Source organism: Chionomys nivalis, chromosome 20, assembly GCF_950005125.1.
Source record: "Chionomys nivalis chromosome 20, mChiNiv1.1, whole genome shotgun sequence".
NCBI lineage: Eukaryota > Metazoa > Chordata > Mammalia > Rodentia > Cricetidae > Chionomys > Chionomys nivalis.
The window spans coordinates 4941835-4959113 of NC_080105.1; the positions used below are offsets into that span (position 1 = coordinate 4941835).

Sequence of the window (17279 nt, forward strand, 5' to 3'; positions counted from 1 at the left end):
GTTCACCACGCTACAATGTTTCTCTTCAACAAGAAGGTCTGCTCTTCCCACAGAGCCCTACTTGTCTGCGTCAGAAGGCTCCGGTGGGACATTGAGCCTGTCCACAGTGTGTCTGCTGGCTTTTCTTTTTACTTTTTCTTTCCATTTTGGTTTTTAGAAGAGTCTCGTATAGTGCGCGATAACTTGAGCACCCGATCTTCATCTTCTGACCTCTGGGGTGCTGGAATGACAGGTGTGCACTATCAGCCCCCATCGCGATAGTATTGGATGAGTGTCAACATATGTAAAATAAGAACAAAAATAAGCCGGGCGGTGGTGGCACTCGCCTTTAATACCAGCACTTAGGGGCCAGAAAGCACTTGGGAGTTCAAGATCAGCCTGGTCTACAAAGAGAGTTCCAGAACAGCTAAGACAGAGAAGCCCTGCCTCAAAAAAAAAAATCGATCAATAAATAGGTGGATAGATATAGATAAATAAACAAACAAACAAGCAGAAATAAATAGTTGAGAGAGCCTTTGGCAAACCCAAGCCAAACCCTATCCTGTCAATCATCAATCAGCCCCACCCAGGTCAGTTTCCTGCCCTATCACAGCAGCATCTTTGACAACTGTTGTCTGCTGAATCCAGAACTACAAGCTCCCCCCAATCTTGCTTAAGTCAACTCTGGACCACACCCATTCCCAATAGTACCCTATCTCAGTCCCACTCCTGCCGGTTATATTCTAATTTATATCTCCGGGATCGCCTCAGCCTATCAGCGTCCAGGTCCTGAGGTTCCTGGAACTACATTTCCCAGAAGGCGTCACCGCAACTCCGCACAAACTTCCGGTCAGGAAGATGGCGGCTATCTAGAACCCTGTGACTGACTGGCTGCGGTACCTAGGCTGCAGAGTGAAACCTGGCTGTGTGACCGCGCGCGAGCTTTGTGTCGCTGTGATCAAACTTCGATCCGGCTTGCTGCAGCTCTAGGTTCGTTCTGCTTGAGGAGCTGGGGTCTGTGGAGTCCCGAGTCGGAGACATCGCAAGAAACGTGCATCTATTGCGCGGTAGGCGACTTGGATGGGCGTCTGCCTCCCACAGACCTGACCACCCGAGTCCGCGCCAAGCTCTCGTGCACGATCCAGTCACTCACGCGCTGTAGCCTCGGGCGACAGAAACCCAGACACAAGCTCGCCAAAGCCAGCAAGGCAAGTGGGGCGCCCAGGAAAGGCTTCAGGCACAGCTGGATCCAGGCGCCCAGACGTGGCTTAGGCGGTCAGCCAGGCGTCTCTTCGCGTAGGCGCCGCCCCAGGGGGAAAAGGGGGCATGAAAAGCCTTCAACTGTATGTTCTCAGCTTGGCAAACCCATTAGGTCTCTTTTCCTTTTCTGTCTCTTGGAACTCTCAAGTGTGGGAGCCACTGAAGGCCTTACTGAGTCAAATACCCATCTCTGAGTATTGCCGGTGACCAGGCAGCTGTGTTTATTGGCCCAGTGAAGGGCAGAGACAGTGTTTGCCCTGTTACAAGAGGTGTAAAGCTAAGATTGGGGCACAGTTCATTTGATGGAGTGCTGTGGCTCTGGGTGGAGTGCTTACCCAGCACGCATGAGGCCCTGGGCACCACATAAACCGGGTGCTGCAATCTCAACATGCAGAAGGTGGATGCCGAGGGCCAGGGTTACCAGGTCACTCTAAGCCATGTATGTTATGTATGTGAGTTAGCGGCCAGCCTGGGCTACACGAAACTGTGTCACAAACAAAAAAGAAGGCAAATGAAAAAGCTGTTATTTACTTCTCCTGTGGGTGGTTCCTGGCCTCACTCTTTTATTTATTGAGCTCTACATTTTTCTCTGCTTTCCTCCCTGTCTCTCCCCTCCCTCTTTTGACCCTCCCCCAAGGTCCCCATGCTCCCAATTTACTCAGGAGATCTTGTCTTTTTATACTTTCTACTTCCCATGTAGATTAGATCTATGTAAGTCTCTCTTAGCGTCCTCATTGTTGTCTAAGTTCTCTGGGATTGTGGTTTGTAGGATGGCTTTCTTTGCTTTATATTTAAAAACCACCTATGAATGACTACATGTGATAGTTGTCTTTCTGTGTCTGGGTTACCTCACTCAAAATAATGTTTTCTAGCTCCATCCATTTTCCTGCAAAATTCAAGCTGTTGTTATTTTTTTCTGCTGTGTAGTACTCCATTGTGTAAATGTACCACATTTTCCTTATCCATTCTTCGATCAAGGGACATTTAGGTTCTTTCCAGGTTCTGGGTGTGACAAACAAAGCTGCTATGAACATAGTTGAGCACATGTCCTTGTGGCATAATTGAGCATCCTTTGGATATATACACAAAAGTGGTATTACTGGGTCTTGGGGAAGGTTGTTTCCTAATTCTCTGAGAAATCACCACACTAGCCGGGCGATGGTGGCGCACACCTTTAATACCAGCACTTGGGAGGCAGAGGCAGGCGGATCTCTGTGAGTTCGAGACCATCCTGGTCTACAGAGCTAGTTCCAGGACAGGCTCCGAAGCCACAGAGAAACCCTGTCTCGAAAAACCAAAAAAAAAAAAAAAAAAAAAAAAAAAAAGAAATCACCACACTGACATCCAAAGAGCCTGTACCAGCTTGCATTCCCACCAGCAATGCAGAAGTGTTCCCTTTTCCCCACAACCTCTCCAGCATGAGCTGTCATCTGTGTTTTGGATCTTGACCATTCTTACAGGTGTGAGATGGAATTTCAGAGTTGTTTTGATTTGCATTTCTCTGATGACTAAGGATGTTGAACATTTCCTTAAGTGTCTTTCAGCCATTTTAGATTCCTCTGTTGAGAGTTCTCTGTTTAGGTCTGTACTCCATTTTTTTTTAATGGATTATGTGTTCTTTTGGTGTCCAATTTCTTGAGTTCTTTGTATATTTTGGAGAACAGACCTGTGTCTGATGTGGGGTTAATGAAGATCTTTTCCTATTCTGTAGGCTGTCGTTTTGTCTTATTGGCCGTGTCCTTTGCTTTACAGAAGCTTTTCAGTTTCAGGAGGTCCCATCTATTAATTGTTTCTCTCCGTGTCTGTGCTGCTGGGGTCCTATTTAGGAAGTGGTCTCCTGTGCCAGTGCATTCGAGTGTACTTCCCACTTTCTCTTCTACAAGGTTCAGTGCGGCTGGCTTTATGTTGAGGTCTTTGATCCATTTAGACTCTAGTTTTGTGCATGGTGATAGATATGGATCTATTTTCATTCTTCTACATGTTGATATTCAGTTATGCCAGTACCACTTGTTAAATATGCTTTCTTTTTTTCCATTTGATATGTTTTTGCTTCCTTGTCAAAAATCAGGTGTTCGAAGATGTGTGGATTGATATCCGGGTCTTCTATTTGGTTCCATTGATCCTCCTGTCTGTTTTTATGCCAATACCAGGCAGTTTTCAGTACTGTAGCTCTGTAGTAGAGTTTGAAGCCAGGTATTGTGATGCCTCCAGAAGTTCTTTTATTGTACAAGATTGTTTTGGCTATCCTGGGATTTTTGCTTTTCCATATGAAGTTGAGTACTGTTCTTTCGAGGTCTGTGAAGAATTTTGCTGGGATTTTAATGGGCATTGCATTGAATCTGTCTTGGCCTCACTCATGAGGGAGCCGTTCTGCAATGAGATTCCCACGCAGCAAGGGGCTCATAGCTCAGCTTCTGGCTTTAGTAACCAGTTGCTTTCAAAAACTCTTAAAGCAGGACCCTGGCTTCCGCTATCCCCTCTCCATCCAAGCACCCGGGAGCCATGGAGGTGGCTGAGGCCAACAGCCCCACTGAGGAGGAGGAAGAAGAGGAGGAGGAGGAAGGGGAGGAGCCGACACCCGAGCCCAGGCCTCATACTCGCTCCAACCCTGAGGGGGCCGAGGACCGGGCTCTGGGAGCCCAGACCAACGTGGGCAGCCGCAGCGAGGGCGAGGGTGAGGCGGCCAGTGCAGATGATGGAGCAGCCAGTGTCCCAGGAGCCGGGCCCAAGCCCTGGCAGGTACCAGCACCAGCACCTGAGGTCCAGATTCGAACACCACGGGTCAACTGTCCAGAGAAGGTGGTATGTCTTGGTCGGAGATGAAGGGATGGGGTCCTCAGACAGGCCACTCCTGCCTTGTGAGAGTCTCTAAATTGCTGCCTCATTTTCCTGTGGGTTCCAGGAGCACCACACACTTGGTGATCTAAACATATTTTTATGTGTGGCACCTGGACCTCCACATATGTCCCCAGCCCCCTCACTGGGGGGTCCTAAGCAGGAGCTCCATCCCTGAGCCACACCCCCAGGCCCTCACTGGGAGATTGTAGGCGGGGGCTCCACCCCTGAGCCACGCCCACAGCCCTTCACTAGGGGACTCCAGGCAGGGGCTCCACCCCTGAGCCACGCCCCCAGCCCCTCACTGGGAGATTGTAGGCGGGGGCTCCACCCCTGAGCCACGCCCACAGCCCTTCACTAGGGGACTCTAGGCGGGAGCTCCATCCCTGACCCACGCCCCCACCCCTCACTGGGGATTCTAGGCAGGGGCTCCACCCTGAGCCACGCCCCCAGCCTCTCTTGAGCACTATGTCTGGGTCCCACCCTAGCTGTCTTAGCTCTGTCTGGTTTCATCCTATACTCTGTCTTCTGTTTGTGTTTCAGATCATCTGTTTGGATCTTTCAGAGGAGATGTCTGTGCCAAAGCTGGAGTCCTTTCATGGGTACGTGGCACTGGGCTTGAATATGGGCAGCTCAGAATGCATAGGGACCTTGTTACCCAGTAGGATCTAGGTGTCCATGACACAGTTTCAGGGCTTGTGGCCTTCTAGGCTTCTGTCCATATGTGTGACACTCTTAGGAGCCTAGTGATCCTGGCGTGTGTGTGTGGTGGGGGCTCAGGTTGATGGGGCAGGCCACTGTCAGGTGAGTTCTGTGTGCCCCTGGCAGGTGTAGTAGGTGTCACATCTGGAGAGGCCTCAGGGCTCTGTATGGGATAAGAACAAGACCACAGGAGCTGGTGGCACAGCCCTGCCACCTCAGCACTGGGAGGTGGAGATGGAGGAATCAGGAGGTTTGGGCAGTCAGTAATTTGGGTGCCAGTTTGGGTTCCACAGCAGACTTGAGGCTAGCCTGCACTCTATGGTGAGTTTGAGGCTAGCCTGCACTCTATGGTGAGTTAGAGGCTAACTTGGTATATTGGTCTGGGTGCTCTAGAAGAACAAAGCTGATGAATGAATGTGTATACATACGCAATTATATATATAGATAAATACATTTATAAAGGCGATTATTAGAGTGACTCAGGCTGTGGCCCAGCTACTCCAACAATGGCAGTCTGCTAAGGGAAAAGTTGTTCAGTGCATGAGGCTGGGTGTCTCAGCTGGTCTCCGGTATATGCTGCAGTCCTGAAGAAGCAGGCCCTAATGACAGTGAAGGAATGGACTTGCTAGTGAGAGCCAGAGCAAGCAGGCAAAGCCAAGTGTCCCTTCGTCCCTGTCATTTACATAGGCTGCCAGCAGCAGAGGGCATGGCGCAGGTTGAAGGTGGCCCTTTCCACTTCGGAAGCTGTGTATGAGAAGTGGGAGATCTGTTAGAAGCGGGTTTTCCCACTTCAAATGATTTAATTAAGAAAAGAGTGCCTCAGCCAGGCAGCGGTGGTGCACACCTACAATCCCAGCACCTGGGAGGCAGAAGCAGGTGAATTTCTGAGATATCGAGGCCAGCCTGGTCTACATAGTAAGCTCCAGGACAGCCAGGGCTGTTACACAGAGGAACCCTGTCCTGAAAAACCAAGAAAAGAAAAAAGAGAAAAAAGGACAGAATTCCTCTCAGCCATGCCCAGCCCCTTGGGTTTTAGTTAATTCCAGATGCAGTTGAGTTGACAACCAAGACTAACCCTGCCGCTGTCACCCCGCCTCTCCCAGCTCCCGGACAAACGCCCTGAACGTGTCTCAGAAGATGGTGGAGATGTTCGTGCGTACGAAGCACAAGATTGACAAGAGCCACGAGTTTGCACTGGTCGTGGTGAATGACGACCCCACTTGGGTGAGGCTCGGGGCTGACCAGGACTCTGGGAGACCTCGGGTCCGGGAGCCCCAGTGCTGAGGCTCTGCCTTCCCCGCAGCTGTCTGGACTGACCTCTGACCCCCGCGAGCTCTGCAGCTGCCTGTACGACCTGGAGACGGCATCCTGCTCCACGTTCAGTATCCTTGTCATAGTCCCGGCCCCCAGATAGCGCTGCCGCCGCCGTGGGAGCTCAGTGGTGTTGTGGGCTCCCCCAACACACAGCCTAGGTTGAGCACCAGAACCCAAAGCATTCCAGACTCTGAAGTCAGTACTTTTCTATAGTTGCTGGGCTTGGACACAGGGCCTTGCTGTGTAGCCCAGGCTGAATCCGTGATCTCCTGCCTCAGCATCCTGAGAGTAGAACGACAATGATTCAGAACCATGCCCCTAATTCTTTATTTTTACATATTTGTTTATTAAGACAGGGTCTCATTATGTAGTCCCGGCTGTCCTGGAACTCACTCTGTAGATCAGGTTGACCTCAAACTCAAGAGATCCACCTGTATCTGCCTCTTGAATGCTGGGCTTAAAGGTGTGTGCCACTACTTCACATCAAATTTATCAATATATTTTTGAGACTTTCTCATGTAGCCCAGCTTAGCATTGAATTCACCGTGTAGCTAAGGATGGCCTTCAGCTCCTGATTCGCCTGCTTCCACCTCCCGAGCGCTGGGATGACAGTGTGCTGGAGAGGAACCCTCAGCCACATGACTGCTGAGCTGCTACAGGCACTTCACCCACTGAGCTGCAGGCACTGCACCTGAATCCCAGCCCCAGCAAAGCTCAGGGGTTTTGCTCAGTGAAATCACAAATAGAATGAATATTCCATGTATGATATTATAGAAGTTACATACAAGACCCAACATGCAGCCAGGTGTTGGGGTGCAGGAGAGTCAACCTAGCACTCAGAAGCTGAGGCAGGAGGATTCCTAGTTAGAGGCCAGCCTTACCAACAAATATCTAGACTCTGTTTCAAAACCACAAAATGAACCCCTTCCCTCAAAAAAAAGCATTGACAGAAAGCTGGCTGTTAATCCACAGTGATCCAGACCCACAGCCACTGAAAACCCAGGCCGCCCAGAGTGGTGGAGGGGTGGGTGTCAGCGAGCCTGACTCCAGGGGACATCCACTGCAGCAGGGCTGGCATTCAGTTACCTAGAAAGTCACAACCCTGTCATTCACCTGGTGGCTCCCCCAGAATTGAGGATGCAGTAGATGTGGCAGGAGAGGGGAGCCCTGGAGGGTGTGCAGGGGGTTAAGGCTACCACCCACTTTATGATGAGTGAGAGGCAGCGGGCTTAGAGAGGTGCTGTGCTGGTGGGAATATACGCCTACCCCAGGGGTCACACTGCCTACCCCAGGGGTCACACAGCCTCCGTAGGGGTCACACAGCTACTCCAGGGGTCACACTGCCTACTCCAGGGGTCACACAGCTACCCCAGGGGTCACACAGCTACCCCAGGGGTCACACTGCCTACTCCAGGGGTCACACAGCTACCCCAGGGGTCACACAGCCTACGTAGGGGTCACACAGCTACCCCAGGGGTCACACAGCTACCCCAGGGGTCACACAGCTACCCCAGGGGTCACACTGCCTACTCCAGGGGTCACACAGCTACCCCAGGGGTCACACAGCTACCCCAGGGGTCACACAGCTACCCCAGGGGTCACACTGCCTACCCCAGGGGTCACACTGCCTACTCCAGGGGTCACACAGCTACCCCAGGGGTCACACAGCTACCCCAGGGGTCACACAGCTACCCCAGGGGTCACACAGCTACCCCAGGGGTCACACTGCCTACCCCAGGGGTCACACAGCTACTCCAGGGGTCACACTGCCTGGCACCAGAGGTTCCCGTCATCTCCCAGGATCCAGGTCAGAAAAGGCCCCTGCCTCCGAGCTGGCACCTCGTCCTTAGCGTTTCTTCAGATCTAGACGGTCTCTTCAGTCTCATGTGAGTGGTCACCCAGAGTGGGGATGCCTTGGTTCCTTCCCCAGCCAGGCGCAGAGTTGAGGTTGCCCAGTGTGTGTGTGTGTGTGTATGTGTGTGTGTGTGTGTGTATGTGGGGGGTGAGGGGCAGCCTGGGACAAGATCCTGTGTCCAGCGGTGGGGCTTGAATTTATTAAGGCTTTTAAAGAAGTCATACGGGTTTCATTATGTATTTATTTTGTGTGCAAGCACATGTTCCACGGTAGCTGTGTGGGTCGGGGGAACTTGTGAGAATCCTTCTCTGCTTCCACGTGTGGCCCTGACTGCAGGTGCCTCTAGCCCCGGCGCTGTCTCTCTGGCCCTGGCTTTAACATGCAGGACTGCTAGGATCGTGGCTGTGGGATTCAGCTGTGATAGGTGGGGTTCCGGCCACGGCTTGTAGGCGGCTGAGGACCCAGCTCTCCCCCCTCTCCCTCTGTAGCCAGCAGAAGACTGAGCTGCCAGTCACAGAGAATGTGCAAACCATCCCGCCCCCCTACGTCGTGCGCACCATCCTGGTCTACAGCCGCCCTCCCTGCCAGCCCCAGTTCTCCCTGACTGAGCCCATGAAGGTAAGCCTGGAGGGAAGGGAGGGCAGTGGTTAGACACCAAAGGGGACCTCCTGGGACCACAGGCTGGAGTGCACCCCATCCTGGTCTCATTCACTGCAGAAGATGCTCCAGTGTCCCTACTTCTTCTTCGACATCGTCTGCATCCACAATGGCACCGAGGAGAAGGAAGACGAGAGGAGGTGGAAGGTGAGAGAGACATCACAGTGGAGTCTGACCTGGACCTGCCCCGGCAGTCATTTAACAGCTGCTCCCTACATTCCACTTTGAGTTGGTGGTGACTGACTTGGGAGGCTGTGGCCTTAGCAGCCAGCCACACCATTCCTCGCACCTCCTCCTGACTCTACCCTGCTGCACTGTCTGCCCGCAGCGCCCTCCCCTCCCAACTTCTCCAGGCCTTACCGTTCTTATGCTCGGACTTGCCCTGTGAGCGGTTTCTAATACCTGTGAGTTTCAGTTTACAGACTGCAAGGTGGGGTAGGTAAGGCGCCTGCAGGCAAGCACGAGGACTCGCACTCAGTCCTGGGACCAGCATGGTGGGAGCACTGACTCCCAGGGGTTATATCCCGACCTCTATATGCCTGCACATTCTCACACATGTACCCACACACCCATGCACACCTGTGCGTGAGGCACCTGAAAGGCTGAGGCAGGGGTTGTGACATGATAGGGATGTTGTGTGACAAGACATTTCCTGGACAGACACAGCACTCACCCCTGAGAGGAGCCCACAGCACACCAAAGTACAATGGACACCACGACGTCCAGCTTGATGAACCAGTGAACTTACTGGGGTTGCTTACAGGAATAGGGTGAGGGGTCACCTACAGGAGCAGAAATGACAGCTACATCACCAAAGCCCACACAGCAGGACTGACAACTCACAGACTGGGAGCCTGGAGCACACTGCACAGCCTGCAGGCTGGAGAGTATCCTGTCCACATAACTCTGGTCTAAACCTCTCCAGGCAGCTGAGGAGCTCCTTACCCCAGCAGGGAGGGCCCTAGTGAATCTGCTCAGTTTCAGGGACTTCCTGAAGCTGTTTGGAGTTGTTTGCCTTCCTGCCTAAGGAGCTTCCCTGCAGGGTAGAATGTTTATCTCAGAGAAAACTCTGGACTACAGAGTGAGGCCTTGTTTGAGGGACTAGGAAATGCGGGTGGCAGGTGCTGCTGTGGGCCCTCCCACGCCTTCCCCTCTGGTTTGGATCAGAGTCTCTGGTTGCCAAGGCAGCCGCCTTGCAAGGGAGAGCACTGGGATGAAGGTCATGTCCTGCTGCGTTCAGCTGTCCACGTAACTGTGTGTGTGTGTGTGTGGGAGCACTTACCTGGCAGATATTTTACTCACCAAGACCCCTCTCGCCAGCACTTTGGGCTTCTAGGGTGCCCAGGTCGTGGCTGCTTGGTGGGTGCCAGCCAATGTTTGCTGACTGCATTAGTAGTTTCTGGCCTGACCAACTCCTCTTCACCCCTCAGGACCCACTCTAGATGCCCCTTCTTCTAGGACGGCCTCCAGGGGCAGGGAGGGCCTCTGAGGGCTAATGCCAACCCTGAACAGCCTCTCCTTGGCCCCTGCAGGATGTATTCTCCTTCATGGGCAGCCTGGACACCAAGGGCACCAGCTACAAGTATGAGGTGGCACTGGCTGGGCCGGCCCTCGAGCTACACAATTGCATGGCCAAGCTGCTGGCCCATCCACTTCAGAGGCCTTGCCAGACCCATGCGAGCTATAGCCTGCTGGAGGATGAGGAGGCTGGTGAGGGCGAAGCCACCGTGTGACCCGTGGCATTTCTCCACCGTTCAGGAGCCCGGTGCACCCACACCCACTCCTACTGTGTCTGCTGTAAATTCTTCCTGGGACCAGTTTGTCACCAGAATAAAAATCTGAGGCTTCTGAGCCTGTCTTCTGGTCATTTTAGGTTCACCGAAACAGAAAACAGGAGCTGAACTGAACAGTCTGGCATGGCTTCTGGCTCGGCCGGATCCATCTCGGTGTCCTGATGCCATTGTGACTTGGGCTGTTCTCTCCCTCTGACTGGTGTTAACTGTACTTTGCAACCTCCTCTTCACCTTACAGAACCCACCCCAGACGTCCTTTCCTCCACAGACAGGGGTGATCTTTTGCACGCAAGACCGGCGTGGCCCCCACAGGAAGGTCCTCCTGGACACCCAAGGGTCCCAGCTCCAAGTGGGAAGCGGGTTGGGGTGACATCTATTACCCCACCACCCCAACTGTTCTGCAGTACTGTTTGGACCTGTGTGGCCTCACCATGAGCGATCACCACCCAGGGGTCTAGGATGGGGACATTTGGTGGGCGCCCCAGAAGAGGAAGGCAAACCTGGAGTCCCTCCCGCCTTCCCAGGTCAGGCCACAGAGGTTCATCCACTCCACCTTCTCAGTTGATAGAAACCAAAATGGCAGTGGGTGGGAGTCGGGCTCACTTTGATGTGGGAGACAGAGGCGGGAGGATGGCCAGTTTTAGGTCAGCAGGGGCCACATCGAGAAGCCTTGATTCAAAAGGATTATGAATAGAAATAGACCGGACCTGGTGATGATTCAGCCGTTCAGAGCACTGGTTGTGCGTGCAGAGAACCTGGGTTCGATTTCCACGTTTGGGCTCACAGCTTACGTTCCGGGCGATCCGATGCCACTTCTGGTCTCCATGGACACCAGGCACACATGGTACACAGACAGGCATGCAGGCAAAACACCCACACACTTAATTTCAAAAGTAGGTCAGCTTGATTAAATGTTTTCTGGCCTCTTCATTTATTAGCCACTTAGTGTTGAGTCCTGTCTTCCATTTGCAAATAAGGAAAATGCAGCTCTTTAGAAAATTTTATTTAATTAATTTGTGTGCGCGTGCATGTACGCTTGTGCAGGCTCACAGCCAAGGCACACATGTGTATGTTAGTCTGTTCTCTTTCCAATGTCTGCGTCCTGTGGTTGGGATCAAACTCAGGTCCTGAAGCTTGGCAGCAAGCACCCTTATCCGCTGAGCTATCTCCAGGCCCTGGCGAAGACCTTCCTCACAAAGCGACGGTGACAGCCAGCTCTGCTGGATTAAAAGTGCACGACGCTGTTCCTCAGGAGGCAGATCCCAGCACTCGCAGACTGAGGCAGAAGGATGGCCCTGAGTTCCTGGACAGCTTGGGCTAAGTCTAGGATACCCAGCAGTTTGTTTTGTTAAAGGCAAAGAGAGGTTCTGCTCTTTATCCCAAGCTCCCCTGGAATTCGCGGTAATGTTCCTGGCTCAGCTTTCCAAATCCCGGAATGGGACCCCAGCTGAGCGCCCCGCCCCGCTCTCCAGTCCCTGCGGTTTGATGGTCCAGGACACACCCTGTCTCCGTCAGCGGCTCGGGGCGACGCTGGTCCAACCAGGGCGTTCCCAGAGGAAGGGCTGGGGAGCCGGGGGCGGGGCTGCGCATGCGCAGAGGTCGCCGCGCGAATTTGAATCCGAGGGCCATGACACCTCTGGGACATGGCCGATGCTGCCCAGCAACTGTTGGTCGCACTGCGCGAGGAAGATCCGCGGTGAGCGCGGGACGCTGGTCCTCCCTTGCCTTCTGCTCCCCGGGCGGCCAAAGGGCTGATGTCCGCTGTCACCGTCCCCCCAGGGCTGTGGAGGAGCTGCTGCACCTCGGGGCGGACCCCAGCCTGGTGCTGGAGGATGGCGTGGCGGCGGTGCACCTGGCGGCCCGAGCTCGCCGTCCGCGCGCCCTGCATTGCCTCCGGATCCTGCTGCGCCGGGGCGCCGACCCCAATGCTCGGTGAGACGCCGTCCGGGTCACCGTGGTGCGGTGGGTGTGACTTGGGGACCCGGCGGCGCTGGGCATCAGGCTCCCGGGTCCCAGGCTTGTGGTCTAGGAGGTGTCTGCTCCCGAGGTCGGGACGAGGTCATTCTGGCACTCTGGAGGGTGAGGCAGGAGGATGACCGTGAGTTAGAGTATCAACTTTCCCCTCACCCCCATTGGTAGTGGGCACAGGGGGCTGAGGCAGAGGGAGCAGAGTTCAAGGCCGGGAAAAGGAAACTCCTCCTCTCCCGGGGTCCCAGGTCCACTGAGGCCCTGACACCCGTGCACGTGGCCGCCGTGTGGGGCTGTCGTGGCGCCCTGGAGCTGCTGCTGAGCCGAGGGGGCGACCCGACGCTGCGAGACCAGGTCAGGATCCCACGCAGCGCGCGCGGGGCGGGGTGGGGGGTCGAGGAGGGCGGGCCGTGGGCGCCCCCTGCTGAGCTGACCGTGCCTATGCAGGACGGGCTGAGGCCACTGGACTGGGCTCTGCAGCAGGGACACCATGACTGCGCATGCCTGCTGAGGGAGCTGGACACGCCCACCCGGACACGGAAGGAGACCCTGGAGCCAGCTGGTGAGCAGAGCTCAGGGGGTGCAAGGAACCTGTCACCGCGCTGCCTCACTTCTGGGGGTCAGTTCCATCTGCCCATTTGCCATCTGTCAATCACTATCCATCATCTCTCAATCATCTTATCACCTAACTTTTATCTGTCATCTATCTTGTCTATATCATCTGTTTATATGTTTATCTGTCTGCTCAGTTGTCATCTATCTATATATTTATATATGTTTATCTGTATTTAGAGAAGTTACCTGTAGCCCTGGCTGGCCTTGAATCCACCATGGGTCGAGGACGTGTCTTTGTGAGGTCTCCTGGCATCTTTATACCTCCGTGTTTGTCACCGGTCTCAGAGCAGCTCATGCGCAGAGCTGAGCTGGCAGCTGCTCGTGAGGTGGCGGTGGAGCCCGGGAGTCCCGAGGCCACTGGGAGTGAGGACTGCAGCAGCGATGCCTCCTTTGTCACTGCATCGGAGGACTCTCTGCAGCCCCAGCGCCCTGCGGGGACACTGGGGCCCGCAGCCAGCCTGTGGCAGTCTGGTGGGGCTGAGGCAGCTGGGAATGGGGTACTGAGCTGCCAGCTGCAGGCCCTGACGTTGACCACAGGGGCCACCAATGTCCCATCCCTGCCCGGTGACGGGGACTCGGGGGCCTTGCATCCACACGGCTCAGTGCCCCCCATGTCCGACCTGCAGCTGCTCCAGGCCTTGCGGGCACTGGGCCACAGTCCTGGCCCGGTTACCCCTTTCACCCGTGGACACTACTTGCGGCGGCTGCAGGAAGCCCAGGCTAGCCCGGGTGAGCTGGTAGTCCCGTGGCGGTGTGGAATCCCGAGACCTGCCTGTTAGCCCCACCGTCCTCACCGGCGGTCCTTCTCAGCTCTGGCTCGGTTTCCCCTTCCCAGCTGTTCCAGGGCACAGCCCAGAACTGGCGGAGGTGCTGAGAACAGGCCACGTTCCCGACTGCCAGGCGGATGAGGCCGCCCTGGCTCAGCACTTTCAAGGGCCGGATCCCAGGAAGAGGTGGCGGGGAGGCGTCACCAAGTCCAGCTTTACATATCTTCTTCTTGACCCCAGGTATGATGGGGACAGTAAAGCTGGGGCTTGGGATTAGAGGGATCTTGGCTCCACAGGGTCCGCCCTGACAGAGGTGGGGAAGGGTTAGATTGTTCCTTGCTGGTGGCTTCTGCCTCCGTGAGGGGTGTGGGGGGGGTGGGGCACACAACTGTGAGCACGAGGCCTGGGTTGTTCCAGGGAGATTCTGTACACACACACACACACACACCCACACCCACCCCCCCTCCCCCCCCACACAAGTTGGCGGGGATTTATTTATTTATGATTTGCTGTGTGTCCCTAGGGAAGGGACTAGCCTTCTCTGTTAATCGAGTCAGTTCCGGCTGTGAGTACCCATTTCATGGCTTATAAAATAGGGGCCCCTGGATGTGGGTTCAAATGGGCCCAGGGCTCTGGGGACAGCGGTCATCTTCTCTCTCTGAGACGTCCTTCCTCCCCCACCACCCTTTTTTTACACGTTTTATTTTCTGTGCGTGTGTCTGTATGTGCACATGTGGAGGTCTAAAGGTAACTTCTGGGAACTGATTTTTCTCCTCCATCGTGTGGGTCATCAGGGTTGGCAGCGTCAGGGTTGGCAGCTGGCTCCTTCACCGTCTGCACCACTCTGTTCCCAGGCAGACGCAGGGACTGCCTGCCCGAGCCTCCTCCCTCACACTGGCCGAGTGTCTGCAATGTTTCGTGGGAGCCATCTTCTACGTGGGCAAGGGGACCCGTGCCCGGCCGGATGCCCACCTCTGGGAAGCCCTCGGCTACCGTGAACGCCCAGGGAAAAATGTGAGGACAAGGGGCAGGAGTGGTCAGGCCTGCCAGCCTTCAGACAGTCGGAGGGCAGAAGGCTTAGGACCCGACTCCTGATTCCACCCCCCAGGCCTGTCCCAAGGTACGCCGGATCTTAGACATCTGGGCTAGCGGCCGCGGTGTCCTTTCCCTACACTGCTTCCAGCACACGGTGGCCATGGAGGCGTACACGCGGGAGGCCTGCCTGTTGGACGCCCTAGGTAAGGGTCGGGCTTTTAGGGCTGAGGTCTCAGGGAAAGTGAGCTCTGAATTCCCTCACTGTTCATGTTCATTCCCATGGTGGGTAGTTACTGAGCGCCACCTGCATACCTAGAACACGCCTGTCGAAATATAGTCTGTGCCGCTTGTTGTGGAGGAGGGGTGGGTGGAGGCCACGCCATGACTTTGCCTCTGATCTGTCCAGGTATCCAGACACTGACCAACCAGAAACAGGGCCACTACTATGGAGAGGCTGCCTACTGGCCACCCACGAAGCGGCGGCGCTTGGGGGTGTATCTGCTGCACCGCGCTCTGCTAGTTTTCCTGGCTGAGGGGGAACGAGAGCTGAGGCCGCAGGACATCCAGGCCCGAGGCTGAGTGCTGAGGACATGATCGTGAAGCATGAGCCATGGGGTCCCCAGCTGGGTCCCCAGCTCTGGCTTTAGAGGCTTGGTGTGTGTGTGTGTGCTGAAGTGTGTGAGTGATGCTGCGCCTAGGTGCTCCTGGATAGGTGGTGAGCTCCCATTGTGTGTGCGGGGCAAACCAGCCGAGGGGCAGAAGGGCCTCTAGAACGTTCTACTTTCAGGCCAGACGTGTTAGTGGTGGCCTACCACCACAACCTCGGGAGGATGGGGCAGGAGGATTGCTAGTTGGAGATCAGCCTGGAGACTGGAAACTGGCATACATTTGTATTCGGTTAGAGGCCTCTGAGTGTGTTTAGTGGCGACAATCCTTCCCCTGTGGGTGTCCACACTCCAGGGCCCAAATATGCTCTTGGGAGAGCATCCAGGGTCAAGCAAGGCTGCAAAGCTCAGACTGACTGGGAGCGGAGTGTGTGTGCATGTGCGTGTGTGTGTGTGCTCGTGTGTGAGTGTGTGTGTGTGTGCACGTGCGAGTACGCCTATAGTGTTCCTAGGAATGCCTTACCCCTCCGCAGTCCTGTGCTGTGTCTAGCCCCGTGCCCTCTAAGCATCCAGGCAGCCTGAGGTTGTGGCCTGCCTCTCCGGTCCTCACCCTTCTCCATCAGCAAGTGGCTGCCTTCCTCCAAGAGCTTCAGGAAAGCCCACAGCAGGATCTGCAGGCATATGGGGAAGTCCCTCCTGCTGTCTACCCTTCAGCCCCACCCAGATGGATCTCCAGGATGGCCCGCCACCCTGCTGGAACCTCACCAGGTATTCATTCACTCGGTTAACACCCATTAAGCGCCTACAGTATGCCTGAGGTAGGACTTCTCAACCTTGGCTCTGTGGACCGCTTGGGGTTGCGTCTCTGCTGTGGGACATCGCGTGTGTGTTGTAGGGTGCTGGGCGTCCCCCCTCTCAGGATACAAGGGAAACTCTGCCCTCTTCCACCAGAAGGTTGCCCACCTGTCTTGGGTCACACCACCTGGAACCGCCACTGAGGAAGATCAGTCCTCCAGATCGCCCAGCTGACAGCCCTGCCCAGGCAGAGACCACGCCCACCATAAGTCACACCCACTTAAAGCAAGCCACAGCAAGGCTTGTAGCCTAGGAACCATACTCACCTGGAAGCTGTGGAACTGCGGCCGCCCCTTTCACTTGGACATAGATTGAGGCATCTGAGGGCCATGCCTCCCGGTGCCATGCCCCCAGATTCTCCATGCAGCTGGCTGCTGCTTCGAAATGGCGGCCTTCTGTTTCACTCAGATGCTACCTGATGGCTGGTTGTGGCCAAGAAACCAGGTTCCCAGCTCAAATACTTTTTTTTGTTTGTTTTTCTTTTGCTTTTTTTGAGACAGGATTTCCCTGTGTTGTCCTGGCTGTTCTGGAACCCGCTCTGTAGACCAGACTGGCCTCAAACTCACAGAGATCCGCCTGCCTCTGCCTCTGGAGTGCTGTTATTAAAGGCGTGCGCCACTGCCTGGCTCCAGCACAAATTCTTTTCGATTATTTTTATTTCATGTGCACTGTGTTTTTGTCTTCATATATGTCATATGAGGGTGTCAGAGTCCCTGGAACTGGAGTTATTGTTATGAACTGCCATGTGGGTGCTGGGAATTGAACCCTGGTCCTCTGGAAGAGCAGCTCAATACTCTTAACCGCTGAGTCATCTCCCCAGCCCCAGCACAAATTCTTTTTTTTTTTTTTCTTTTTTTTTGATTTTCGAGACAGGGTTTCTCTGTAGCTTTCTGGTTCCTGTCCTGGAACTAGCTCTTCTAGACCAGGCTGGCCTCGAACTCACAGAGATCTGCCTGCCTCTGCTTCCTGAGTGCTGGGATTAAAGGCGTGCGCCACCACCGCCCAGCCCCAGCACAAATTCTTAATGTCACTGTGGAGC

The 17279-nt window shown here is 54.8% G+C and overlaps 2 protein-coding genes across 5 annotated transcripts; both read left to right on the plus strand.

Annotated features, from left to right (window-relative positions):
- The first annotated feature begins 824 nt into the window (after positions 1-824).
- LOC130863080 (BRISC and BRCA1-A complex member 1) lies at positions 825-10442 on the plus strand. 4 transcript variants are annotated; one of them, XM_057752998.1, is made up of 9 exons: positions 825-1187; positions 3693-4041; positions 4618-4676; positions 5880-6000; positions 6080-6158; positions 7952-7976; positions 8434-8563; positions 8663-8749; positions 10135-10442. In XM_057752998.1, the coding sequence occupies exons 2-9, from the start codon at positions 3742-3744 to the stop codon at positions 10333-10335; spliced, it is 1002 nt and encodes a 333-aa protein (XP_057608981.1). In that variant the 5' UTR covers positions 825-1187; positions 3693-3741; the 3' UTR covers positions 10336-10442. The 4 variants fall into 4 exon arrangements, with proteins under 4 accessions (XP_057608981.1, XP_057608980.1, XP_057608983.1 ...); XM_057752997.1 differs by having other exon boundaries at positions 3696-4041; XM_057753000.1 differs by having other exon boundaries at positions 825-969.
- Positions 10443-12032: 1590 nt separating this feature from the next.
- Positions 12033-15390, plus strand: LOC130863124 (ankyrin repeat and LEM domain-containing protein 1-like; the record flags this gene model as incomplete). Its single annotated transcript, XM_057753044.1, has 9 exons — positions 12033-12091; positions 12175-12327; positions 12612-12717; positions 12811-12943; positions 13264-13707; positions 13814-13985; positions 14600-14759; positions 14854-14983; positions 15187-15390. Coding segments are annotated over 9 exons (1530 nt in total), but the record flags the coding sequence as incomplete, so codon positions are not given.
- Positions 15391-17279: the final 1889 nt, after the last annotated feature.

What these genes read in the sequence shown, in the direction of transcription:
- LOC130863080 (XM_057752998.1), top strand. Translation starts at nt 3,742, where the DNA reads ATGGAGGTGGCTGAGGCCAACAGCCCCACTGAGGAGGAGGAAGAAGAG. An exon ending in AAGCTGGAGTCCTTTCATGG is followed by an intron (nt 4,677 to 5,879) that starts GTACGTGGCACT and finishes CGCCTCTCCCAG; the next exon opens with CTCCCGGACAAACGCCCTGA. An exon ending in TGAATGACGACCCCACTTGG is followed by an intron (nt 6,001 to 6,079) that starts GTGAGGCTCGGG and finishes CCTTCCCCGCAG; the next exon opens with CTGTCTGGACTGACCTCTGA.